Source organism: Astyanax mexicanus, chromosome 4, assembly GCF_023375975.1.
Source record: "Astyanax mexicanus isolate ESR-SI-001 chromosome 4, AstMex3_surface, whole genome shotgun sequence".
Classification (NCBI taxonomy): Eukaryota; Metazoa; Chordata; class Actinopteri; order Characiformes; family Acestrorhamphidae; genus Astyanax; species Astyanax mexicanus.
Genome location: NC_064411.1, coordinates 53923096 through 53950463, shown reverse-complemented (window position 1 = coordinate 53950463; position 27368 = coordinate 53923096). Strand labels below are relative to the sequence as shown.

The 27368-nt window shown below is 39.6% G+C and overlaps 3 protein-coding genes across 6 annotated transcripts in view; 2 read left to right on the top strand and 1 right to left on the bottom strand.

Moving 5' to 3' along the window:
* wdr33 (WD repeat domain 33) overlaps positions 1-18288 on the top strand; it is a 46065-nt gene extending 27777 nt beyond the window's left edge. The window contains exons 13-23 of one of the 4 annotated variants that reach the window (XM_049478870.1): positions 1194-1280; positions 2973-3112; positions 3228-3377; positions 3761-4540; positions 5420-5468; positions 6165-6423; positions 8167-8232; positions 11686-11834; positions 11928-12065; positions 16059-16256; positions 17473-18288. In XM_049478870.1, coding sequence (XP_049334827.1) covers positions 1194-1280; positions 2973-3112; positions 3228-3377; positions 3761-4540; positions 5420-5468; positions 6165-6423; positions 8167-8232; positions 11686-11834; positions 11928-12065; positions 16059-16256; positions 17473-17636 — 2180 coding nt within the window. In that variant the 3' untranslated portion in view covers positions 17637-18288. Of the gene's footprint in view, positions 1-1193; positions 1281-2969; positions 3113-3227; positions 3378-3760; positions 4541-5419; positions 5469-6164; positions 6424-8166; positions 8233-11685; positions 11835-11927; positions 12155-16058; positions 16257-17472 lie in introns of those variants that run through there. The other 3 variants (XM_049478868.1, XM_022678640.2, XM_049478869.1) reach the window with 3 other exon arrangements.
* A 1996-nt stretch (positions 18289-20284) lies between these two features.
* Positions 20285-21836, bottom strand: sft2d3 (SFT2 domain containing 3). The gene has a single exon (XM_015604249.3). It carries the CDS (start codon positions 21742-21744, stop codon positions 21028-21030), a length of 717 nt encoding a protein of 238 aa, XP_015459735.2. The 5' UTR covers positions 21745-21836; the 3' UTR covers positions 20285-21027.
* A 21-nt stretch (positions 21837-21857) lies between these two features.
* si:ch1073-184j22.2 (dual specificity protein phosphatase 18) lies at positions 21858-25938 on the top strand. The gene is made up of 2 exons (XM_049478898.1): positions 21858-23290; positions 25096-25938. Exon 2 carries the CDS (start codon positions 25103-25105, stop codon positions 25703-25705), a length of 603 nt encoding a protein of 200 aa, XP_049334855.1. The 5' UTR covers positions 21858-23290; positions 25096-25102; the 3' UTR covers positions 25706-25938.
* Positions 25939-27368: the final 1430 nt, after the last annotated feature.

The following is a 27368-nucleotide window of genomic DNA, read 5'->3' as shown; positions in this document are numbered from 1 at the left end:
TTTACATGCACTAAATCTGCTGCATTTAGCTTTATTTTTTGAACAAATAATTATTTTATGCAAAATCACAGGCTTGAAAAGTTACTATTTAGTCTTAACCAGCGGTGTCCAAACTTTTTTTGTTGGGGGCCAGAAAGGGAAATATATTTGAAGTCACGGGCCACAGACTCTGTAATAATGAAATATACCACTTTAAATAATATTTTTTCCTGATTATTTCATTTACACACCATTTTACTTGACTTACTATCTTTATCTATCTTTGACAGTGTTTTTTTTAAACTAAGATTTTTCAAATTGATGTTTCATTTCATGATGTCTCTTAATATTAAACTCCTTAATTACGGCAACTTTTAGACTCTGCCCCGTTTTTCTGCGCTAGAAATGTGCACCCTCTCCGCTTTTAGACTCTTTGGCCCGTTTCTGACACCTAGCGTTCAAACTTTGAATCTCACATTATAAAAACCTGCTTAACAGCGGGACAACTTTCATTCTATTTCTAAAATACCTCGCGGGCCGCTCCGAAAAGGGAAACGGGCCGCAAATGGCCCGCGGGCCGTAGTTTGGACACCCCTGGTCTTCACTGTAATATTTGTTTTGTTGTAGTAGTTGAAATAAATATTACACACGGAGCTCTGTGCAGCAGTAAACTGCGGCAGCTCTGCAGGAAGCGTGCAGGATCACGCGCAGCTCTAAAATATTAAACTTTAACGTGATTCATATTCCCAACACACACCAGCCTTTAGTCTGAGCTGAAGGAACTCCACATGTTAGGTGTTCCATATCATATTGTGCAATAATATAATACAATAATATGATTTTAATTTTATTTTTATTTTGTTGCAGTAGTGTATTCTTGATTTTTTTTTTTTTTTTTTTTTTAATGTTTTGTCATATCGCCAAGAGTATTGTTATCGCAACAATGCCATGAAATATCATGATATCATTTTAGGGCCTTATTTTATCGCAGACCGCTAGTTTGGCGAGACCTGTCATCTGCTGGTGTTGATCCACTGTGTTTTATTATCAAGTCAAAAGTCAGTTCAGTGTTTTCCCCACAAAATCTTACAACACTTGTACTGACAATTTTTATCGAGATACAGATTTCATTTTCCAGCAGGACTTGGCTTCACACTGCCCACACTGCCAAAAGTACTTTCTCTCACTCTGTTTCTGTATTCTATTATTTCCAGATGACAATGAACCCAACAGTCTCGCCGCCATTCCTGGCATGGGCATCCCAGAGCAGCTGAAAGTCGCCATGGAGCAGGAACAAACCAGTAAGAACCATGTACTCCTCAGAAACAGTGATAGAAAAACTGGCACTTTTGTGTCCTTAAATTGAGCAATTCTCAAATATGAGAATCGTTCTGTTTGGATTGTTAGATGTCCACAGTTCTAAAGCATCATCGCACATTCATGACGAAGTTTCAGGGTTTGTACGGTCATGAAAAACCTGGAGAAGTCATGGAATTTTAAAATAGCAATTTTCAGGCTATGGAAAATCTATTTTGAGCTTAAAAAAATAAAAATAAAAATCAGCTCAGAGTTTATTCAGTAATTTAGCCTTTAAACGATGAAGACACATTTTATTATTAAAGATTGTGTGTCGGATTCATTTAATGAAGTGAATGAAGTTCAACTTATATAGCGCCTTTCTAGAAACCCAAGGACGCTTTACAATTTACACATTTTACACACAAGCACATTACACATCAACACTCATCCACACACCGGTGAGAAGCGGCAGCCAATAGCGCACAGCGTACTCTCAACCGGAAACAACCGTCCACCTGGAGGACTGTATCATCCAGCACTACGGCATTTACCCAGAACAGAGTGCCAATCCATATCTGGGCACACAGTCATACATCCATTTACACACACACTTACACAATTTTAGAGTATTAAATTTTTTCTATGCAATTTAGAGTATCCAATTTACCTGATCTCCATGTTTTTGGACTGTGGGAGGAAACCGGAGTCCCCGGAGGAAACCCACGCAGACACGGGGAGAACATGGAAACTCCACCCAGACAGGGACTTGAACCCAAGACCCCAGTGCTGGGAGGCGAACGTGCTAACCACTAAGCCACCGTGCCACCACAGTATAGTACAGTATAGTATAGACCTACTATAATTACTATAATCAATTTTAATTATAGTTTTAGTTGATTTTTGGTTTTATTGTCCATGTCTTCACTGATGTTTTAAAAATCGTATTGTCATGAAAATCTGCCTTGAATGTAGTGCTAGCCGGTATGGCTAAAAATGCATATCACGGTATTTTTCTAGATTCTGGCGGTTTCACGGTATATCACTATTTTTATGATAATTATAATTTTTTTTTTTTTTTTTTGCATGCCTGGTAGTACATATAATATAAAATATTCAGGCTTTAAATGAAGGCTTTGATTACTATTGTGTTTACGTTGTCCCACAAAATTAAACAATATATGAAGAAATCAGACTTTATTAGCAAAAAAAAAACAGCTGAAGAATGTTAACAATAGACCTTAAAAAGAGATACACCAACAAATTTAACACAACTTCCTTTACAAAATATTTTGTATAGTTTCATAAACACCATCAATTGACCTAAAATACTCAGTGTTTAAGTATTTAAAGATATATATATTTGTCAAAAGCTCTATTGCACTAGTGAGATACGAGTTTAATATCAATTTACTATATAATATGTCGTTATTGAAGCCATTAGAGGCATCACAGTATTTAAATCAGCTACAATTCCCCTCTTTCTCCGCTCAAAAAATACATTTAAATCATCCTTTAAGCTGCAGTATTAATGTATTTAGAAGGGCTGTAGTTACAGCTCTATTTTACTGGGATAAAAACACTCCTACTGTAGAAATGCAACGAATGAATCGGTATACCACCCAGCACTACTTGAATGCATGGAAAAGTTTCCTTTAATGATTAACGTGCTAAAATGTGGGTTATGTGATCAGCAGACAAAGAAACGGCACCAGAAGCAGAGATGAGCATCCCTGGGCTGGACTGGGGAATGGACGAGGTCATGCAGAAGGACCTGAAGAAAGCTCCAACCAAGAAAGTCCCGTATGCAAAACCCATTCCTGCACAGTTCCAGCAGGTGGGTCCTCTATAGCTACAGTTAGGACTGAGATTAGAGCTGTTATAATGCTTATATTCACACAGCAGGTGTTTCTCTCTTTCTCTGTTCATCCTAAATGTGTTTTTCTGTTTAGGCCTGGGCAGAGAACAAGGTTCCAGCGTTGCCTCCAGGTGAGATACCCAAGGAGAGGAAGGATGAGAAGGTGGACGGGAAGAAGAAGACCCAGGCTGAGATAGAGCAGGAGATGGCAGCGCTGCAGTACACCAACCCTATGCTACTGGAGGTCAGTAAACACACCCAGAATAAAACCCTGTTCAACACTAGATTAGATTTACTAATGGAGCTTAGATAATGCAGGCGTAGAAAGGCAAACAATATAGATGGCTGTGGGTTCACTATTTGGCAAATAACAGGTCATAGTTGCCCTTTCTATGTATGTGTTATAACTGATTATTAATGATTTTTAAGGCATTTACAACCTAATTAGTAACCATTAATAAACTAATTGTAAACCATTTATAAACCCTTTATAAAGGTAGTCTTATTTTAAAGTGGTACCAATAGTTTTAATCGGCTAATAGCACTAGTTACTAGATATTAAAATAATGTAACTTTTATTTATTAATCAATAATTATGTATATATATATATTTTTTTTACCCTTTAGCAACTCAAGATTGAGAGAATGGCTCAACTCCAAGAGCAGGGCGTTCCACCTTCTGGGGGCCAACCAGGATCTATGCCCCCTTTCCCTGGCCAGGGTGGTCCTATGGCACCTCCTCCCCAAGGCTTCCCTCAGTCCATGCCCCCACAGCAGATGCCCCCCCACAACATGCCCCCAATGGGCCCTGGAGGGATGCAGGGGCCCTTCATACCTCAGGGCCAGATGGGCCCTCCAGGTCCTTCCGGCCCTCCACCTCATCAAGGTCCTCCTCCTCCACAGGGCATGATGGGTCCCCCGGATCTCCACGGACCCCCGCGCCACCCCGGCCCTCACAGAAACATGGGGCCCCAAGGCCCTCACGGCATGCCACAGGGGCCCCGGGGTATGCAGGGTCCTCCTCCTCAGGGCGGCATCCCACCTGCGGGTGGCATGATGGGACCACCACCTCGGGGACAGGGGCCCCCACAGGGAGGCATGATGCATCAGGACATGCGGGGGCCTGCACCCCACGGTAACATGATGGGCCCCCAGGGGCCCATGCAAGGAGGTATGATGGGACCTCCACCCAGAACTCATGGCAGTATGCAGGGCATGGGGAGCATGCACGGAATCGGACCCCCATCGGGAGGGATGCACGGGCCCCCGAGCAACATGCAGGGGCCTCAGGGTAACATGCAGGGGCCCCCAGGAAACATGCAGGGCCCGCCCCCTCCATACATGCAGCAGGGGAAGCCGCCGCCGCCACAGCATATGGGTGACGGGAGCCGAGGACAGTTCAACCAGGTGATAATAGAACAAATTTGGCCTTTTTTTTTTTTTTTTAAATATTGAATATAAAAAATAATGTAATTTTGGATTCAATTTTCTCCAAATTTTGAACAAATTGGGTGGTGGAGAATCTCCTGTTTCTCCTGGCCGAAGAAAGTCAAATCCTGGAGAAACAAAATCCCCACTCCCCAGAATTGGAGCAAAAAAAGTGCTTGTGTGATTGACTTCAGTCAAAAATCACTGACACATCTTAATCTCTTAGCTTACGCCCACTGGCTCTCCAGCCTGCACCAGCAGAATTGCGACCTCTGGTGTTCAAACAATGCAGGTGCATAACATTTAATAAACAGAACATGGAATCGTATGTTCCCACTATGCACATCAATTTTGTCCATCGCGATGTATCGTCTTTTTGAATAGTTATGCACACAAATTAACTTTTGTTTTGCAAAAATTAATAGATTATTATTAAATTAAATAGACTATATGTATTACAAAACTACAATTTAAAAATATTTATAGAGCAATTAGGTTATTTAACAAACCAAAAATCCCAACAGACACACCAACAAAGCTTAAAATGTATGCCTGCACCATATATTTGGCAACCAGATGACAAAAAATATACCGGACGATGTTTACTTTAAAAAGAGAGACAAAATATAAAAAATACATTTAGGATATTTAATATTTTTTCGAAATATGAATTCTCATGCATCTCTACTTAAAATAAATAATTTGTAGTTTTGTATACATTATTCATTCAGATGTTTTTTTTTTTTTCTTTTAATTTTTGTCATTTTCTGCCAAATTTAGGATATATATTAGCATATTAACAACCGTATTTAATGGATTATACAGCGCTAATGTAAATGTCTGTGGTTTTTTTTCTAGGGACAGAATTCTGGACCCCAGACAATGATGCACGGCCCCGGTGGTAAAGGTACGACTGAAAAACAGTGTTTTATATTTAGCCTTGCTTATTGTATATATACAATATACATTAATACTTTATATTAGTGCTCATGTCTGTGTTGTATTTTTGAATCACAAAGATGAGTCCACTTTAATTCCTGCACTATCCCGTGCATGTTCTGTCCAAGCCCTTAATTATGAGCCCGGGCACAATTTAAACCCCACATTCATTCATTCATTCATTCATTCATTCATTCATTCATTCATTCATTCATTCATTCATTCATTCATTCATTCATTCATTCATTCATTCATTCATTCATTCATTCATTCATTCATTCATTCATTCATTCATTCATTCATTCATTCATTCATTCATTCATTCATTCATTCATTCATTCATTCATTCATTCATTCATTCATTCATTCATTCATTCATTCATTCATTCATTCATTCATTCATTCATTCATTCATTCATTCATTCATTCATTCATTCATTCATTCATTCATTCATTCGACTGAGCTTTTTAATAAGTGAAATCTGTTCAGAAGGATGTTAATAAACAGTGCATCATGACTCAAATAAATTCATTATTGAATAACTAAAATAAAGTAACTATTTAATGATATTTTAATCTTTTTAGCTGCACTTGTAGTATAAAAAATATGGCAGTTATCAGATATATATATATATATATATATTGTTGTTCTACTTTCATGAAGATGGTCCTCGAGGTCCGCCGAACCACCACATGGGCCCTCCTGACCGACAGGGCCCCGGAGCCGGAGCTGGGCCGGGCCAGGCTTCAGACGCAGGGAGTCAGTACTGGGGTGAGGAGGGGGGCTTTCAGGAGAATTGGAGGAGAGGACCCGGTGGACCCGGTCAGGAGTACCATGGAGACCCCCGGGGTCACAGAGGAAGCTCAGGAGGACAGTGGGAGAACCAGGAGAGGTTCTCCTCTCACGACGGGGAGTACGACAGGTACGTCTTAATCTGCAAACAGACAATTAAAATCAAATTACTTATTCAATTAATCAATTGTGCCTTATCATATCGTATGCAATAATATCACCAACATTTTTGAATATTAAATTGAATTTCACATTAAATATCTACTATATCCACTAGAGACAGATTTTCTGTCCAGTATCATTTATTTTACTTTAATCCTGGATATATGGAGATATTTGGAGAGCATTATTATTAGTATTTTTAATATCATGACATTCTGGATCATTGACTTCTGTTACAAATCTCACATATATTGTATGCAATATAAAATTACATTTTCATTTTGTTGCAGTAGTGTATTCTTGAAATATATATCTATCTATATATATTTTTATTCAGTATGTCATATCGACAAAAGTATCATCATAAAAATATCATGAAATATTGTGATATTATTTTAGGGCACTATCGCCCACCCCTACTATTTAGAGTTAAATAAGCAAATACAGTGGCAGTCAAACTTTTGGACACACCTCTTTTCATATATGTTGTTTTTTTTTTTTCATTGTAAATTTAATACTAATAACTATATTAAGGTTATACCGGAACACATGCAGGATTATTTTTTACATTACATTACATTACATTTGGCAGACGCTTTTGTCCAAAGCGACTTACAATAGTCAAGTACAATGTAAAAAAAGGTAAAAACAACTTTGGATAGGGATAAAAGGAGGTCAAGGGGAATAATAGGATGGAGGAGTGAAGGAGGGGAAGAAGGAAATGAGGTTAGAAGTAGTTAGTGTGTTAGAGGTGTTAGGAGAGTAAGTGCTCTTTGAAGAGCTCTGTCTTCAGGAGTTTATTAAAGATAGTGAGAGATTCTCCTGATCTGGTAGTTGAAGGTAGTTAGTTAGAGGTGTTAGGAGAGTAACAGCTCTTTGAAGAGCTCTGTCTTCAGGAGTTTATTAAAGATAGTGAGAGATTCTCCTGATCTGGTAGTAGAAGGTAGTTAGTTAGAGGTGTTAGGAGAGTAGGTGCTCTTTGAAGAGCTCTGTCTTCAGGAGTTTATTAAAGATAGTGAGAGATTCTCCTGATCTGGTAGTGGAAGGTAGTTAGTTAGAGGTGTTAGGAGAGTAAGTGCTCTTTGAAGAGCTCTGTCTTCAGGAGTTTATTAAAGATAGTGAGAGATTCTCCTGATCTGGTAGTAGAAGGTAGTTAGTTAGAGGTGTTAGGAGAGTAAGTGCTCTTTGAAGAGCTCTGTCTTCAGGAGTTTATTAAAGATAGATTTTGTAACAAAAAGTGTAAAACAAACCAAAATATGTTTTATACTTTAGATTCTTCTAAGGGATTGTGGAGGATAAACACTTTTTAACTGTTTACTACATACAGTAATTCCACATGTGTCCCTTAATCGTTTTCATGTCTTAAATATTAATCTACCATGAAGAAAAAACATGAAATGAGAAGGTGTGTCCAAACTTTTGACTGGTACTGTATGTAATTCAAAATCTTAATATTTTGTAAAAAAAAAAAAAAAAGAGTTTCTTCTTTAAGGACCTGCAAATGTGCATCGCACATCAAATATGAGTGCTTCTTGTTGTTTATATAAACACCTATATTTATATTTTATGAAAAGCTTAATTTTAATAAGTACACTGCATTTTTGCAATTGTTTGTCGAAATGATCAGTCAAGGAATCCAGAAAAATAATTAAATTAAATAAATTTTATATGGCCCTAAAATTAAAATTCCTACTATGATTCGTCTTTGTAGATATGACTCGTATGAAGGTCAAGGGGAGGAGTTTGATCAGAGGCAAAGGCGACCACAAGAAGATTCGTAAGTAAAATTCTCTTATATATTTATTGCAAAATCTGTATTTTCATTATCATTATTCTAAATAAACCACAAAATTAAAAGTAATGCAGTCTGATAACAATAAATGAATAACATGCATATAGTATTACATTGCAGGGATGCAACTAATTAATATTTTAGTAGTTGACTAATCTGACGATTATTTTTTGGATTTGTCGATTAAGCACAATTATTTTGTTATCATGTCCTAAACTTTTAGAGCCCTGGACAGATTTTGCAGGACATTTTTATAGTTGACATAACAATTACAAAGCATATTATTATAGGAGACATTTTCACAGGCTTACTACTTAAATATGACTTTAGGTCAAATTTTATATATAACTTTATAATTTTGTTCAGGTTTTGGCCAAAAATATCTTCTTTTTTTTTTTTTTATATAATTTTACTGAGAATTGTTTACTGTAAATTGTCGCAAAAAAATTGTCTATAATAGGTTTGAAAATAAAGAAAACTTAAGAAAGCTAAAAAAAAATTGAATAAAATAAAAAACTGCTCTTATAATAACATTTAACAACACAGCAAAAAAATGATTTATGTAATTTACGTAAAAATAAAGTTATTTTGAGACGTGACTGCCTATTTAAAAAGCAACAGAAGTTGTTCATTTGTTGGAGTTCATTTGCATCATTTCTAACATATTCAGAGTGTTTTTTACTTACTTTTTTAATGTTAATCCTTTACAGCTTCAAAAACATGTATAATGCAAATTAGGCGACGACGTCATTTAGCGACTTCTAGCCAGTGGCGGACTTAGCAATTTGGGGGCTCAAGGCGAATTGAGCTTGGGGGCCCATCAATAAAAAAAAAAAATTATCAATAAAATACTAAAAATATTTAAAATGAATAAAAAATAATTAATATAAAATAAACATTCATTTAAAACACAATCAAAAGCTATCTAATAGTGCGCAGAATAATATCAGTTTCAGTTAGTTTCAGTTTCAAATAATTGAAACAGCTCCCCAAAACCTCAACCTATCCTTTATATTTGACAATATTTGATTAACTTCACAGGTCCTCACTCATCTTAATTTATTAAACTAAAATCAGTTTTCAAATTATTTCTAGCCTCGCGCTGAATTCAGTTCCGCGCTGCGGAAGAGAGAGAGAGAGAGAGAGAGAGAGAGAGCGAGAGAGAGAGAGAGCGAGCGAGCGAGAGAGAGAGAGAGAGCGAGAGAGAGAGTGAGAGAGAGAGCGAGAGAGAGAGCGAGAGAGAGAGCGAGAGCGAGAGCGCGAGCGAGAGAGCGAGCGAGAGAGAGAGAGAGCGAGAGAGAGAGCGAGAGAGAGAGCGAGAGAGCGAGAGAGAGAGCGAGAGAGCGAGAGAGCGAGAGAGAGAGCGAGAGAGAGAGAGAGAGCGAGCGAGAGAGCGAGAGAGCGAGAGAGAGAGCGAGAGAGAGAGCGAGAGAGAGAGAGAGAGCGAGCGAGAGAGAGAGAGAGAGAGAGAGAGAGAGAGAGAGAGAGAGCGAGCGAGAGCGAGAGAGAGAGAGAGAGAGAGAGAGAGAGAGCGAGCGCGCGAGCAGCGCAGTGCGGCGCGGCGCATTTTGCCTGATTTCTCTTGTTTAAATATCAATAAATATGTGAATTTAATATTTTTTACTACCATTATATTTTACTTCACTTGATAGGATCTTATTTATTATTTTTTTTAAATGCAATGCCGCGCGCGCTTTCCTTGTGACTGACGCTAAACTGTTTGATCCAGCTGTTATATTATATTATGTTATATTAATACCATTTTAACGTTTTTCGTTTCTATGTTTTGAAATTCGTTAGATTATATTTTTGTCAACATTTTGGGTTCTTTTCATTTGTTATTTTTCAAATAAAAATAATAGAATTTACATAATTTAAAGTAAGTCAATTACTTTTACTAGTTACATTTATAGTGAGGTAACTCCGTTAGTAACTAGTAAATATAACTGATTTTTCAAAGTAAGCCCAACACTGGTTGACAATGAGCAAGTTTCCCAACGCACAACGAGCAGGCTTATTCTATTTGCCTGAATAACATGAAATGTTTAAAATTAATACAGACATGTAGAAAAAATGAAGACAAGCTGTAACCTAGATATAAATAATAATAGAATAATAATAAATAATATAATAATATGCCAATTAGGCATATTTATAGCAGTAGGGTATTTAAATTTTCATCCCTGACTCTAATTAATTTAAGTTATATACCTGATTTGATATTTTTCCATACAATCCCTGCTAAAGTTTTAGGTGAAGGAGACCCAAAGAAGGTCAGTGCATGTTTCTGGAAAAACAAAAAAGTGGGCGTGGGTCATAAATGACGATATGGGTGCTGACACACTAAAAAAGCTTATCAGTTTTGGAAGAGCATCTGTTTTTAGTTTAGCCTCTTCCTTCTTTTTTCTTTTTTCGCTCACATCCCACTTGTACACTTAATTTCACCTTAATTCCGTCTTTCACAAGCAGCGCGTTCGCGGTTCACCGGCATGACCACATGGCATGGATGGAATATTCCATTTTAACGGGAAAGAGAGGGGGTGTGGACGGAATCTATATTCCTTTGTAATTTATTGTTTTGTCTTTGTTTCCATTTTAAACATACAAGAATCACCATTTCTGAACTCACTATCTGTGAATTACTGTCCAAAGGGCCCCAATTACCAGCTGTAGGCCTATGGGAATTTGCAGCTAAGTATGGGGCCCCTACAGTGGGCTGCAGTGGGAGGGGCCCAAGGCAGTTGCCTAGCAATGCCTCTATGCAAAGACCGCCTCTGCTTCTAGCGACTTTTATGAGATTTTAGTAGGGGAAAAAATTGGTATAGATATTTATATCTCTTCTGTATCCAGAGTTGCCAGTTTTGCAGTTTTTCCGCCAAAATGTTCTTGTTTATTAGTCACGGGCAAAAATAGAATTCTGTTTGTGCAGTTTTTATTTTTTTTACTTCTTTTATATTTATTGTGGCTGCCAAAAAGCTTTAATTGCAAACCGTTCAAAATGAAAATGTGCTGTGTTCTGAATATTAGTAGCAACCTTTATATCTTATATACTGGACTAGTTTAAGCTTCATATAGGCAGGTTTCAGACAGACTTTGGGCAGGATTTTTTTTTTTTTTTTTTTTTTTTTTTGCTGGACCTGGCAACCCTGGCTGCATCTCTCATTAAACTCACTTTCTGCTCTTCTCTATCGCTTTAAAGACAACAGAAGCTCTAAATGTGGGATTTAAACAATGAGAATATGTTCAAATGTATAATGAGCTGTTGTTCATTGAGTACGAATGTTGTCTTGTTCCTTATCTGATGTGTTTACATGCCCATTACCCCTCCAACGGGGTGTAGTATGCTCAATCACGCATTAATGATGTATCTAATCATTGCAGCCCTATTGTGTTGCCTACAGCACATTGTGTTGACATGTGTCCTATATATGTTTATAGGTACAGGAGGGGCGGTCCAAGCGGACGCGGAGGCCGAGGGAGCTACCAAGACGACTACGGAGGCGACGACAGCTTCGATTCCCAGGAAGAGATGAGCCAAGGCTGGGGAAACGGAGGACGGGGAAGGCGTGGAGGACCACCGCGAGGAGGTCAGACTCATTAGCATGATAGCGGTAGCCTTATGCTAACCGCAGTGTTCAGTATGAGGTGCCATGTTTGTGTGAACATGTCATCTCTCTCAGGTGGTGTAGGAAGAAGGGGGCTTCTGCCGACTCCTGATGATGAGGAGGAGGAGGAGGAGGATTATGAGGATTATGGCCTTTACAGCGAAGGAGGAGGAGGAGGAAGCCAGGAGGGTTGGGAGGGAGGGCGAGATTCAGGTAGAATCACAGTGGAAAAGAAGGGGGGCGGGTGGTCAGGCTGTACGATAAACCAACCAGCAATAACATTATGACCATCGTTCTTTAGTTTGGTCCGGTCCCATTCCTCTTTTGTACCCCTACTTCTTATTCTTAAGCAGGGGTGTCCAAACTTTTTTTGTTGGGGGCCAGAAGGAGAAATATATTTGAAGTCACGGGCCACAGACTCTGTAATAAAACAAATAATGAAATATACCACTTTAAATAATACATTTTCCTGATTACTTCATTTACACACCATTTTACTTGACTTACTATCTTTATCTTTGACAGTGTTGTGTAAACTAAGATTTTTCAAATTGATGTTTCATTTCATGATGCCTCTTAATATTAAACTCCTTAATTACGGCAACTTTTAGACTCTTTGGCCCGTTTTTCTGCGCTAGAAATGCGCACTCTCTCCCCTTTTAGACTCTTTGGCCCGTTTTTCTGCGCTAGAAATGCGCGCACTCCTCTTTTAGACTCTTTGGCCCGTTTTTCTGTGCTAGAAATGCGCACCCTCTCCACTTTTAGACTCTTTGGCCCGTTTTCTGCGCTAGAAACAAGACAAATAGCAGTACTGATAATAAATCAATTCCCATAGTTGTTTTGCCATTTGCTTCAAGCGTGTAACGGATATATACAGTTGTGGTCAAAAGTTTACATACACTTGTAAAAAAACATAATGTTATGGCTGTCTTGAGTTTTCAATAAGTTCTACAACTCTTATTTTTCTGTGATAGAGTGATCGGAACACATACATGTTTGTCACAAAAAACAGTCATAAAATTTGGTTCTTTCATAAATTTATTATGGGTCTGCTGAAAATGTCACCAAATCTGCTGGGTCAAAAATATACATACAGCAACAAAATTTGTCAATTTTGGTGATGTAGCGAGTTGTGTCAATCAAATTAGCTTCATGTCATGGCCTCTTCACTTCTTGTAAGTGATTCTGATTGACTACAGCTGTTGACTTCTCATGAGCCCATTTAAATAGGGCTCATTTGACCCAGTGATTAGACTCAGCTACAAAAGCTACAATGGGAAAGTCAAAGGAACTCAGTGTGGATCTGAAAAAGCGAATTATTGACTTGAACAAGTCAGGGAAGTCACTTGGAGCCATTTCAAAGCAGCTACAGGTCCCAAGAGCAACTGTGCAGACAATTATACGCAAGTATAAAGTGCATGGAACAGTTGTGTCACTGCCACGATCAGGAAGAAAACGCAAGCTATCACATGCTGCCGAGAGGAGATTGGTCAGGATGGTCAAGAGTCAACCAAGAATCACCAAGAAGCAGGTCTGCAAGGATTTGGAAGCTGATGGAACACAGGTGTCAGTCTCCACAGTCAAGCGTGTTTTACATCGCCATGGACTGAGAGGCTGCCGTGCAAGAAAGAAGCCCTTGCTCCAGAAAAGGCACCTTAAGACTCGGCTGAAGTTTGCTGCTGATCACATGGACAAAGATAAAACCTTCTGGAGGAAAGTTCTCTGGTCAGACGAAACAAAAATTGAGCTGTTTGGCCACAACACCCAGCAATATGTTTGGAGGAGAAAAGGTGAGGCCTTTAATCCCAGGAACACCATGCCTACTGTCAAGCATGGTGGTGGTAGTATTATGCTCTGGGGATGTTTTGCTGCCAGTGGAACTGGTTCTTTGCAGAAAGTAAATGGGATAATGAAGAAGGAGGATTACCTCCAAATTCTGCAGGAAAACTTAAAACCATCAGCCCGAAGGTTGGGTCTTGGGCGCAGTTGGGTGTTCCAACAAGACAATGACCCAAAACACACATCAAAAGTGGTAAAGGAATGGCTAAACCAGGCTAGAATTAAGGTTTTAGAATGGCCTTCCCAAAGTCCTGACTTAAAGGTCACCTTCCGCGAAAATCCGATTTTTCTTGTTTTTTGTGGAATACAGTAGGTCTCTCCGAGTTGAATGTGTACACCTGCACATTAAACTAGACATTTTAAAATGAAAGAAAAAACGACGGAAGGTGAGCTTTAAACCCCATTGAGAACATGTGGACAGTGCTAAAGAAACGGGTTCATGCAAGAAAACCATCACATTTAGCTGAACTGCACCAATTCTGTCAAGAAGAGTGGTCAAACATTCGACCTGAAGCTTGCCAGGAGCTTGTGGATGGCTACCAAAAGCGCCTAGTTGCCGTGAAAATGGCCAAGGGACATGTAACCAAATACTAATGTTGCTGTATGTATATTTTTGACCCAGCAGATTTGGTGACATTTTCAGCAGACCCATAATAAATTTATGAAAGAACCAAATTTTATGACTGTTTTTTGTGACAAACATGTATGTGTTCCGATCACTCTATCACAGAAAAATAAGAGTTGTAGAACTTATTGAAAACTCAAGACAGCCATAACATTATGTTTTTTTACAAGTGTATGTAAACTTTTGACCACAACTGTAGTTTGGGCTAGTTTAAGCTTCTAAAGGGCAGGTTTTAGACTGACTTAAGGCTGGATATTTTTGGTAGACCTGGCAACCCTGGCTTTATTGTATGTCTTCAGTCTTCTGAAAGGGGGCAGGTGCTGCAGCAATTAATTATTATTGTTCATTCCTCAATTTCTCTATGATGGGGACCTTAAATTAGCATTTATTAGCTTTAATTAGCTATTATATAGCTTCTGCCATCTGCTGCACCATTTAAGGTGGAACAGGAAAGTTAGCAAGCTAGCTAGCAACTACTAACATGAACAACTAGCCAGTTTTTAATGCTTGTTATGAAGAAAAAGGTCATAAAACACTGAAACTGCAGCAATTAATTATTATTTTCCATTCCTTAATTTCTCTGTGATGTGGAATTAAACAGATACAAATTTGCAGTCTGTTATTATTATACAACAACAGTGTGACCTATATGATCATCATGGTCATAATGTTATGCCTGTTTGGTGAACATACAGGTGCATCTCAAAAAATGTGTATATCATCGAAAAGTGTGTACCAAAATAAAAATCTTGGTTTTGTAGAGATGCGGATTTCATTTTCCAGCAGGACTTTGCACACTGCCCATACTGCCAAAAGTACCAATTGGTCTTATATAATATTCTAATTTTCTGAGATACTGATTTTTGGGTTTTCATTGGCTGTAAGCCAAAATTATCAACAATAAAAGAAAAAAACACTTATAATAGATCACTCTGTGTTTAATACATCTATATAATATATGAGTTTCACCTTTGAGATGTGCCTGTAGGAGTTCCTGATACTACTGTGTCGTCTATATTGCGCAGCTCTATCAGGTGTATATATATATATACATTTCTGGAAAAAAATAAGAGATCACTTAAAAATGATGAGTTTCTTTGATTTTATCAAATTGAAAACTTCTGGAATATAATCAAGAGGAAGATGGATGACCACAAGCCATCAAACCACCAAACTGAACTGCTTGAATATTTACACCAGGAGTAAAGCAGCATAAAGTTATTCAAAAGCAGTGTGTAAGACTGGTGGAGGAGAACATGATGCCAAGATGCATGATTAAAAACTGTGATTAAAAACCATCAGGGTTATTCCACCAAATATTGATTTCTGAACTTTTAAAACTTTGTGAATATGAACTTGTTTTCTTTGCATTATTTGAGGTCTGAAAGCTCTGCATCTTTTTTGTTATTTCTGCAAATAAATGCTCTAAATGATATAAATAGCAAAATCAGAGAAACTGATTCAGAAACTGAAGTGGTCTTTTCATTTTTTCCAGTGCTGTATTTAATCCCCCCAATCCAAATGCAGCTTTTCCTCTCCTGTAGTGATTATTTAGCTTGTTTTGGGATTAATATAAATAAAGCTGAGCTGCAGTGTAGATAGAACGTGAGTTTAGCCTCTTCATAGCACCCCTGTGTTCCTCTAATAGTAGGGAAATGAGTTCAGGTTCTGGTAGTTTTGGTTCCTCCTGCAGTAATCTGGAGCTCTGTTGGGTTAACTCTGGGTCCTGTACGTCTCTGCAGGTCATGACGGGTATCGAGACAGTCAGCGGGGTGACCACAGCATGCACGACAGTCAGTCTGCAGCCAGTAGGGAGCGCTCTTCTTCTCTGCAGGGCATGGACATGGCATCTCTGCCACCCCGTAAGAGACCCTGGCACGACGGCCCGGGCACTGGAGACATGGATTCACCCGGTTCTGGCCCTGATGATCGAGGATCAGGTGAGACTGAGGGCATTTTTACACCAGAACTTTATTAGTCTGGTTAAAACTGAGACTGGTTCATTTGTACCTTTAGTGCGGTTTGATTGAGCAGGTGTGAAACAGTAATCACACTCTGAAACAGTTCGCTTGTGGTGAGAACATGATCCAGTCACAATCTGCCCCAGTTATCAAATATACTCCTTTTAATTGAGCTAAACTGTGATTAGGCACAGTTTAATCTGATATATTAGCCAGAAAACACTAAACACCACAGCTATGAACAAACACTGTCTCTGCTGCTCCATGCTGTTTACACACTGTATGTGCAGCAAGCACTGCAGCAAGTCTTTAGTATTCTGTGTTAAAGCAGCTTCACACTGCACATACAGGGGTTGGACAATGAAACTGAAACACCTGTCATTTTAGGGATTTTTGTGGGAGGGTTATTGGTGCGCATCTTGGTGTATATAGGTTTATGCCTGTGTGAAACCAAACCAAACAGAGGAAGAAAAAGTGTTTTTTCGGCAAAATCTTACAGCACTTCATGCTTGCCTCAGCTGACTGCTTATATGGGGTTGCAGATTTCATTTTCCAGCAGGACTTGGCACACTGCTCAAACTGCCAAAAGTACCAATTGGTCTTATATAATAATCTAATTATTCTGAGACACTGATGTTTGGGTTTTCATTGGCTGTAAGCCATAATCAACAATAAATAAATAAACACTTATAATAATAAAAATAGATCACTCTGTGTTTAATACATCTATATAATGAGTTTCACTTTTTCAACTGAATTACTGAAATAAAGTAACTTTTCAATTATATGCTTTTTTATTATTTAAAGGACACGTATTACATATATATATATATATAAAATGTAATATTAGAAGCCATCAAACCAAACTGAACTTCTTGAATTTTTGCACCAGGAGTAAAGCAGCATAAAGTTATCCAAAAGCAGTGTGTAAGACTGGTGGAGGAGAACATGATGCCAAGATGCATAAAAACTGTGATTAAAAAACACCAGGGTTATTCCACCAAATATTGATTTCTGAACTCTTAAAACTTTATGAATATGAACTTGTTTTCTTTGCATTTCTCATTTTCTGCAAATAAATGCGCTAAATGACAATATTTTTATGTTGAATTTGGGAGAAATGTCCGAGAATCTAATTAATCTTATTTTTTCCAGAGCTGTATGTGGGAATTTATCATAATTTTTTGTCTCCTAGGTCGACCACCACGAGACGACGGTGGCTACGGTCCTCCATCCAGAGGAGGTCGGGGAGGCTGGGGTCGGGGTGGACCTCCTAACCCTGGAGGTCCAGGCGGCGCCGGTCCGAACAGCAGGCGGGGGGGCGCCCGCGGTGCACTGAGAGGGGGCAGGGGGCGGTAGAGGGTGGTCTATGGATTACAGCGAGGACCGAGACGGAAGAGGGCGGGTATAGGCAAATTTCACTGCACCACTGTATCTGTACTGACGGCCATATTGGTCCTCCTTGTTTAGATTTGTCTCAAGCCAGTCGTGGCTCCGCCCCTTCCTGCTGAACCAGTAAATCTCAAGCTTACTGGATGAATTGATGTTGATTTTGGGCAGCATCGCACTTTTGGTGCACCACCCACTGATGATTTAAGGAGGCTTAATAGACGATCTTACCGAAACGTCCCTCTACAACACAAACCGTTAACGTTTGTCTGCTGGAAAGTTTGTTGTTTGCTGGGCTTTGGCTTCGCCCCCACCTCCGACCGAAGCTTTAAGGAGCATCGTAACGTCGTCTCCGACTGAAGCCCTCGCCCACTTTCCAAATCAGAGACTGAAATAAACCCAAAACTGGACTTTTTAAACATTTGAAACCTCCAAAGCGCTCGGCTCCTCTTGTTTAATTTCGTTTTATGTAAAATAATAATAAGAAGAATTCTGCGACATTACCAGGCCAGCTGCCGACTTTGTGTACATTTTGTCAGGGAAAAAAAAGAAGATTGTCATTGTTTTGTCCATTTTTGTATAAGACTACAATAGAAGTTGTGCAAGATTTATAACAAATCGATGCTTTTGTCTTTTGTCTTGTCTTTTGTTGGGTTGCACACACACACACACACATATCAAACATACGGGGGTTTGGACAATGAAACTGAAACACCTGTCATTTTAGTGTGGGAGGTTTCAAGGCTGAATTGGGGCAGCCTGGTGTTCAATCTTCATTAATTGCACATTGCACCAGTAAGAGCAGAGTGTGAATGGTCAATTAGCAGGGTAAGAGCACAGTTTGTGATGCATCAAGAGCCATGGTATCCAGGGTAATGTCAGCATACCACCAAGAAGGACCAAACACATCCAACAGGATTAACTGTGGATGCTGTAAGAGGAAGCTGTCTGAAAGGGATGTTCGGGTGCTAACCCGGATTGTATCCAAAAAACATAAAACCACGGCTGATCAAATCACGGCAGAATTCAATGTGCACCTCAACTCTCCTGTTTCCACCAGAACTGTCCGTCACCACAATCAATTACTGTGCTCTAAAACCAGGTGTTTCAGTTTCATTGACCAACCCCTGTAACTATTACTATTACATTACAATATTGGGGATTCTTAAAAAGTGCCCACACTTCCAAAGTCCAATTTTCTGACCAAATCCACTGTTTAGTTTAGCTGTTTAGGCTCTTAATGTGATTCATATCTGACATCTTTGTCTGTCTATACACAACTTAGTGTGTGCTTCACGTTAAGTTTCACTTTAAACCCAAACAATAACATTAGTATATAATTATTATAAGTTGCGAAAGAGTTTAGACTGCAGCTGAACCCATCACTGAGAATCCACTTCAGTTTGCTGAAAACGAGTTATTTCTTCTTTAAAGATCTGTGGCAGCATCGCAAGCCTTCTAATATTATTGGAAGAAACACAAAAGTCCAACTATGTAGTCTGTCAATGATTTCCATTCTACAGAAGCCCTTACACACTACTGTTGTCCATTTACCCACCTACTCATGCTCACTTTCTGATCGGGCCATTTAGACAGTCTCATTGCAATGAATTGGATGTGTATCAGATTTCAATACCACATATTGTGGTATATAAATGACTCAAATCTAAATAATAAAATGTCATTTAATTTCATTATTTTAGCTGTTTTCATGTCTCATATATGAGGTAAAAGATTGGATTTGGGCTACTTTAATTTGCTGTGTGAATGTAACTTTAGTAGCTATTGCCCTAAAACTGAATCATTTAACGGAAGTACTTATGAATGATCTGATCTCCCGAATCTACAAAATATAGCTGCAGCTTTAGAGTAGCGTAATTACATGAATATAGTGGCAGCATTTAAGGTGGAACAGATACTTAAAAAAAAAAAAACTTAAGGTGGAATAGAATAGTACAAAACCTCCAGTGTGTGTTGGTGTATCTAGGGGAGTTTGAACAAATATGAGTATAAAACCAGTATAAAATTGGTATGTGTTTTAGTTTGGTGAGCATATACAGCTATGGAACAAATTACCACTTAAAAATGACGAGTTTCTTTGATTTTACCAAAATTGAAGATGGATGATCACAAGCCATCAAACCAAGCTGAACTGCTTGAATTTTTGCACCAGGAGTAAAGCAGCATAAAGTTATCCAAAAGCAGTGTGTAAGACTGGTGGAGGAGAACATGATGCCAAGATGCATGAAAAAAACTGTGATTTAAACCAGGGTTATTCCACCAAATATTGATTATTTTTGAACTCTTTATAAATATGAACTTGTTTTCTTTGCATTATATGAGGTCTGAAAGCTCTGCATCTTTTTTTGTTATTTCAGACATTTCTCATTTTCTGCAAATAAATGCTCTAAATTACTATTTTTATTTGGAATTTGAGAGAAATGTTGTCTGTAGTTTATAGAATGAAACAACAATGTTCATTTTACTCAAACATAAACCTATAAATAGCAAAATCAGAGAAACTTATTCAGAAACTGAAATGGTCTTTTTTCCAGAGCTGTATATGGCAGTTTGGAGCTAAAAACTAAATCCAAAGTAGATCAAACAGAGCAAAAAAGTCAATTTCATTCCAACTTTATTTACAAAGGTAAAAATCTGTTGTGTGATTCGTCACTTTTCGTGACGTGTTCCACAACACTGATTAAACTTGGTCCCTTTTTACAGTTTTCACAGTGGAAAAAAAAGTCTGAATTAAAAGCATTAATCCAGATTAGTGCAGACTCCTCCATTATACTGCTCCAGAACTGCAGCAGCAGGAAAATCAGTACAGGTAAACTCAACCAGGAGAGAAAATTAATCAAACAGTCAGTCAGTAGAGCTGGATTTTCTTCCGGTGGTCCACAAAGAAAAAGCAAAACCACTTCATTGGGGTGATCCTCACTTTTTAGCTGTAGTATTCCTCCTTTGTGGCTCTTTCCCATAACTGGATTTACAGTCTTCTTACAGAGGATCATCAAACCTCCCAAAAAGTGGATTTTTCCATTTTGCCAATTTATCCAGATAACCCCAGGCCAATGTGGAGCCCTATAATTTAAGGCCCAGCTATAATTTAATATTTCCAAAAGTACCTTTTTTTAATTTGCCAGATAAAATTAGCCGTAACTCACAGTTTTGTTTTAGATTGGAAAATTAAAAATTGTAATAGTTGTCCGACTTCCAATGGAATGCTCCTCATTTTGTGGGTGAAAATGACCTATTTTATTAAAAAAAAAAAAAAAAACTTATTTATTAATTATTCGCCCCAAATCAGTCTAGGAGTCCTTGTACAGTCAATTTAGTGAAATCCCCCAGAAATCCAGCCTTAAATCGGCATAGTTTTTCCAGTCACGGTTCTTTTGATGGCCGAGGCCGCCATGCCCCCGACAAACCGCATTCCAGCGCTCCCTCCCGGCAGCAGCGCCAGCACCTGCCCCGCTATCGCTCCGATCTGCACCAGCGCTCCGATAGCCGTCAGCGCGGTGCTGTGGAGCCCCATGGCGGCGTACAGCGTCCCGGCCAGCGCGCACAGGTACACCACGGCCCCGGGACTCGGGCTGCCCAGCAGTTTGCTCGGCCCGCGGAGAACCGCAGCGCCCAGCAGCGCGAATAACGAGCCCAGGGACCAAAGCAGCGCGAACTTCCGAGCCTTCAGCAGCAGCAGCGGGGCGTACAGCGCCGCCAGGCCGAAGCACAGCGCCGACAGCAGCGCGCAGATGCCGAAGGCCACCAGGCGCTGCGAGCGGCTCATCGCCGGCAGACAGGGGTCCGGCTCCGCGGACCACGGCCAGGAAAACCCGCTGCTCTGCGCCGGGCCTGCGGGAGAACCGCGTCCTGAGAACGGACTGGACCAGCTGCCGAACCAGCTTCCCGGTACCGAGGCGGGCTCCTCATCGATGCTGATGGTGGTGCTGGAGCCGGACTGGGAGATGGTCTTGGCGCCGCTTTTTGACTGGGCTAAATATTCCTGGAGCTGCCGGTTTAGCTCAGCCATGGCCGGGCTGGGGTTTGTTGTTGATGTGGAAGAATGGAGCCACGGCATTAACCTGCGACAGGCACTGCCGGGAGGGGGGTGCGTCTGATTACAGTGTATTAACCCTACTCCATACACCCTATGCCCTACTGCCTACACTTTAATCCCAACGCTCCCCCACACACCCTATGCGCTAAACTCTTTGCCTTTCTTCTTACACTCTGCCCTTCACTCTATGCCCTAGTCCCTACATTCTGTGCCCTACACTTTATGCCTTAATCCTTATGCCCTACTTCCTATGCTCTACTCCCTACAATTTAGTCTATGCCCTTCATCCTGTGCCTTACTACCTATGCCATACTCCGTACATTCTATGCCCTACTCCCTACACTATATGTCCTACTCCTTACACTTTATGCCCTTCATTCTGCACCCTACTCCCTATGCTCTACTCCCTACATCCTATGCCCTACTCCCTATGCGCTACGTCCTACACCCTATGCCCTAATGTCTACACCCTATGCCCTAATGTCTACACCCTATGCCTTAGACCCTAAACCTTACACTGTATGCACTACTCCCTACGTCATACACCCTATGCCCTACTCCCTATACCCTGTGCCCTAATCCCTATTTTAAAGAAGCATCCGCCCTCCATAGTGAAACAGGAAAGATCTAGATTCAAAATTATGTTGTAAGACAGTATTAGGAACCGCTTTTGCACTGTGCTAAGTATTCCTGGAGTTTCCGGTTAAGCATGTTATGACTGGGCTGAGGTTTGTTGTTGATGTCAAAGAATGGAGGTGTATTGCTCCTAATCCCTACACCCTATACTCTCTTGGAAGCTAAATCTGTGTTTTCTTCCTAATTGGGTTAGGGTTGTTGCCACATGTCCAGGTTTAACTTGGATTGTCCTTTTTTTATTAGTCAGTGCTGGAAAAAAATCTCTAAATGTTCTGGTTTTCCATAGGTAAACTCAATAATGTAACTTTTCAACTATATACAATTTTTTTGAGATGCACCTGTATTTAGTATAAAAGCTTTTTACTTGGTCTTTACTTGGTTAGTCATTATCCCCTATTCTATAGTGCCCTATGCCCCAATTCCTTCACCTGACCCCATGCCCTTTTAACATGTGCCTATATACTGTGTATATATTACTCTTGTAACCCTGATTTGTCATATAAAGGCTCTACATTAAAATCTTAATAAAGTAACTGTTACCAGTTACATCATGTTGTACAAGTGCAAATAAACACATTTCTGTGGCCTAGACCCTACACCCTACACCACTCCAGTCTTGTTTGGCGCCTGAAGGGTCTGAAGGGCTGTGTTCCAGGTGAAGCCGCCTCATGTTTTTGTGTTTAATTAAAGCGTCTAGACGCACAGGGCTGTTGAATTAAGAAAACTAACAGTTCTGAGTGATGTAAGGTGAGAGAGAGATATTCCTATAGGACGCTGCACAGCTGCTGAGTTACTCTAAAATTAACCAGGCTCTCCATTGGACGCCAGGACCCGAGGGCTTTTTATGGCTGGGATGTGCCAACAGGGAGTTCCCTTCAGCTCCTGTATGTGAGAGAGAGAGAGAGAGAGAGAGACACTCCAAAGGGACCAGGTTAGTCCAGTCTGTATATACAAAATCTGATATTTTTTTTAATACAAAAGTACCAAAAATTTAGGTTCTGTTCTTGTTTGTGGGAAATGTGATGGTAGAAACACTGTTGTGGGATCCAGGAGTGTGTTGATTAGTATTAATGTATTTTTTTTGTTGTTGTTTTTAATGATCACTACCTAGACATACAAAAAAAAAAAGAAAGAAAATACAAAGAAAAAACTAGATGTTAACTAGATGTACTTTGCTGTAGGATTGACTTAATGAGGGAATTCTCAGAATATGCTGTTTATTAAAATGTGTTTGGGAACAGCTTTAGACTTCAAAACAAATTAATAAAAAAATAAAATTGTATTTAATTTTACACAAAACTATGGTGATTACATAAATGATATATTATTGTCAAGCACAGTTTATAACTGCCATAAAGTACATGTAAAAAAAAAACATTACTTCTCTATGGAACTGTAACACTTTATGTACACTGTTATAATTTATAAATAAAGTAATAACAGCAGGGGGCACCAGAAAATATCTGTTAAAAAAAAACGTTAGCTTATTTTTCAGTAAATTAAAAAGCCAGTAAACCCTTAACTGTATTTCTTTTCATTAAAAGCTGAAATGTGTTCCTTTGAAGTAATACAACATACATTCAGTCCTGCTTAAAATGTTAATAAACATTTCCTAATCTAAAAAAAAAATGCTTTTATTGTGGTGATTTCTGCCTCTGCAGCGCCCTCTCAGGTTTAACTGTGCTATAGGTGATGAGGATGATGTGTCTGTGTACTTTGTTATGCTCTGCCAATCAGCTTTCCCTCCTGCCCCGCCTCTAAACCCATACATCACTTAGTGTCCCTCCCAAACTACTCCTCCCATTATGTTCTAATTAAAGGGTCGGTAATTAAATTTGGCCATAGGCCAGATATTTTCCAAGCCATTATGAGGTGGGCCACAAAAAAAAAGAGAAAATTTTGGAAAATGAAATGTAATGGGATGTAGTGCTACAGACTAGTAGCTCTCAAGCCCAGAGGGTTGTTGAACCCAATTGCAGAACAGTTGATCTCAAATCAGGTAAACCCAAGAAGAAAGAAAAAAATAAATAAACACACCGCTCCTCACACAGGATTGAACCCATGTCATAAGAGTCGTGATCCAATACACTACTGCTGTTGCCCGGCTACTGAATTGGGACACCATTGCGTGAAAAAAACGCCCTTATAAGGAGATAGGGAGCCCAAGAACGGGCAGAAAAACGAGAACAGGCAGAAACTAAAGTCACGTTGAGTGCGACAGAGAGAGAGAGACAGGGGAGGAATGTAAACTAAAGCTCACCAGAGGAGCATTTTATTATTATTATTATTATTTCATTTTCGTTTATTATAGTTCAAAAAACCTCACAGGCCAGATGTTTTAGGCTTGCAGGCCACATCTGGCGCTTGGGCCGCCTATTGCCGACCCCTGTTCTAATCCATATTATGGCGAGAACTACTCAACTAAATAAAGAAAAAATATTTATAAGGTCAATCAATCAAAAAAGAAGAACATGAAGAACTTTAAAAGTCTTCTCAAGTGCCGTCACCTCAATGTCAATCAAAAACTTTTAATTATAATGATGAAATTGGCACTCATCAGGAGTTACCAGCGTCAGAAACTATTTTGGTTTGTTTAACAGTAATTTTAAGTTACTACATGATTCCTTATGTGTTCCTTCATAGTCTGAATCACTTTAGTATTCACAGTATTCCTACATTTACTATGAAAGAAAAGGTCTAGTCTATTGACTTTGGTTTTTGTTTTGTCCTCCACAGTGTGGACATGTCCATGTCTCAGATCACCCCGACTCTGTTCCTCAGCGGCGCCGATGCTTCTCTTAACCAGGCCCTGCTGAGCCGTAAAGGCATCACCCTCATCGTCAACGCCACCCTGTCTCACAGCTGCCCGCGGTACCCGGGCGTGGAGTGCATCCGCGTGGCCGTCTCCGACCTGCCCAGCGCCCGGCTGAGCGAGCACTTCGACCGGGTGGCATCCCGTATCCATAGCAACCAGGCGGGCGGCACCCTGGTCCACTGCGCGGCGGGGATGAGCCGCTCGCCCGCCCTGATCATGGCCTACCTCATGAAGTATAAAGGGGTCACCCTGCAGCAGGCCCACAGCTGGGTCCAGAGGAGCCGGCCCTACATCCGCCTCAACGCCGGCTTCTGGCAGCAGCTGCTGGACTACGAGCGAGGCCTGTACGGGAAGAACACCGTGAAGGTGGCTGTACCGCTGGAACCACTGCAGTCGCCACCACCTCTACCACCCAGGACCCCTAAAATGACCCCAAGACTGATTCCTAGGTTCAGCCTGAGGGACTGTCCTCCATCTCCCAGGCTGGGGCGGGGTCGACGCTTCTCGTTCTCGTCCAAACTGATGTTTTAATATTTCAATATTTTGTGTATTTTTGTGTTTATTGCTGTTTTAAAGAGTGTTTTGAGTCAGGCCTCTAAAGATTGTTGAGCATTTTGGAGGCCAAACCTCAAAAGATTATATGTCTGAATTATGTGTTTTTTTTTCCATTGATTTTTATTCACAACTCTTTGTATCTGGCAGGAATTCCAGGTCTTAAAAAATCCAAAAGTAATAAAGCTGTAAAAATGCCGTGTATACTGTAAGTTGCGAAGTGTTATCTCTGTTACGAGTGAGGTTGAACACAATTACGTATTATACGTTTCGAATCCCGGTCATGCAGCTTGCCATCAGCTGCCGGAGCCCTGAGAGAGCACAATTGGTCTTGCTCTCTCTCTGGGTGGGTACAGTACAGTAGATGGCGCTCTTTCCCCTCATCACTCCTAGGGTGATGTGGATCAGCACAAGGCTGCGTCTGTGAGCTGCTGTATCAGAACCGAGTCTCTGCGCTTTCCTCCGAGTGTTAGCGCTGTGATGCTACTCGGCAATGCTACAGCTATGAGCAGCAGTTTAAACAAAAAGAGGCGGAGTCTGACTTCATATTTGTTCTTTTGCATCCAGAGAACAGTGGAAAGTAAAGGCATGCAATATTAGTTCCTGTAAATCAGTGTACATTAGCAGTCAAAAGTTTGGACACCTTAAATTCAGTGTTTTTATTTCATTATTTTAAATGTTCTGCATTGTAAACTATGAAGAATAACATATGGAATTTTATGAGGTAGAGTCACCTGGAATTCAGGCTTTCAGTTAACAGCTGTGCTGAACTCATCAAGAGTTAATTACTTGAATTTCTTGTTTCTTAATAAAGTGTTTGAGAGCATCAGTTAAAGTAAAGTAGTGAAGAGGTAGAGTTACAGGTATACAATTTTCTTATTCTAATATTAGGGTAAGGGGTCAAATAAGTAAAGAAAATTATCTTAAATTATATTACTTTAATAATCTGAAAAGAAGAATTTGAAGAACTTTAAAAGGATCCTCAAGTGCAGTCACCGCAAAGTCACCATCAAAAACATTATGATGATGGAACTGGCACTCATCAGGGCCATCACAGGAAAGGAAGAGCAAGAGTTCCCACGTGTTTTGGTTTGTTTAACAGTAATTTTAAGTTACTACATCATTTCTTATGTGTTCCTTCATAGTCTGGATCACTTCACTATTCATTTACTATGAAGGCAGCAGGGGGCAGTATAGGAGCATCACCTGTAATAGTAGGTCCTCAGGTTGAGCAGACAGGTGAGATGGATGAATGGAAAGTCTGGACCGGGCTGATCAGGTGAGATAAGAGCTGCTCTCCCTTGTGAAAAAGAAGTATCTTTAAATTACGCTGAAATAGGTCTGTACTTAAGTTATGTTACTTTGGAACCAATAATTTGTACTTAATTACTACTTATTTGTAATTAAAATGATATAAATGTGCACTAAATTCATATTGAGAATACTAATCGTATGTTGTTTTCGTCACTATTTAATATAATTTAAGTATATTTGTGTGAGCTGTCCGACTGAACATTAAAAATCTATTAAAAATGTGATTAAAATATCACATGATTTAACATCACATTCATTCTAAGGAGTGTATAAAAACTGGGGAAAACAAAAGCAACATATCTCATTGCTACAAGTTTTTTTTTTTAAC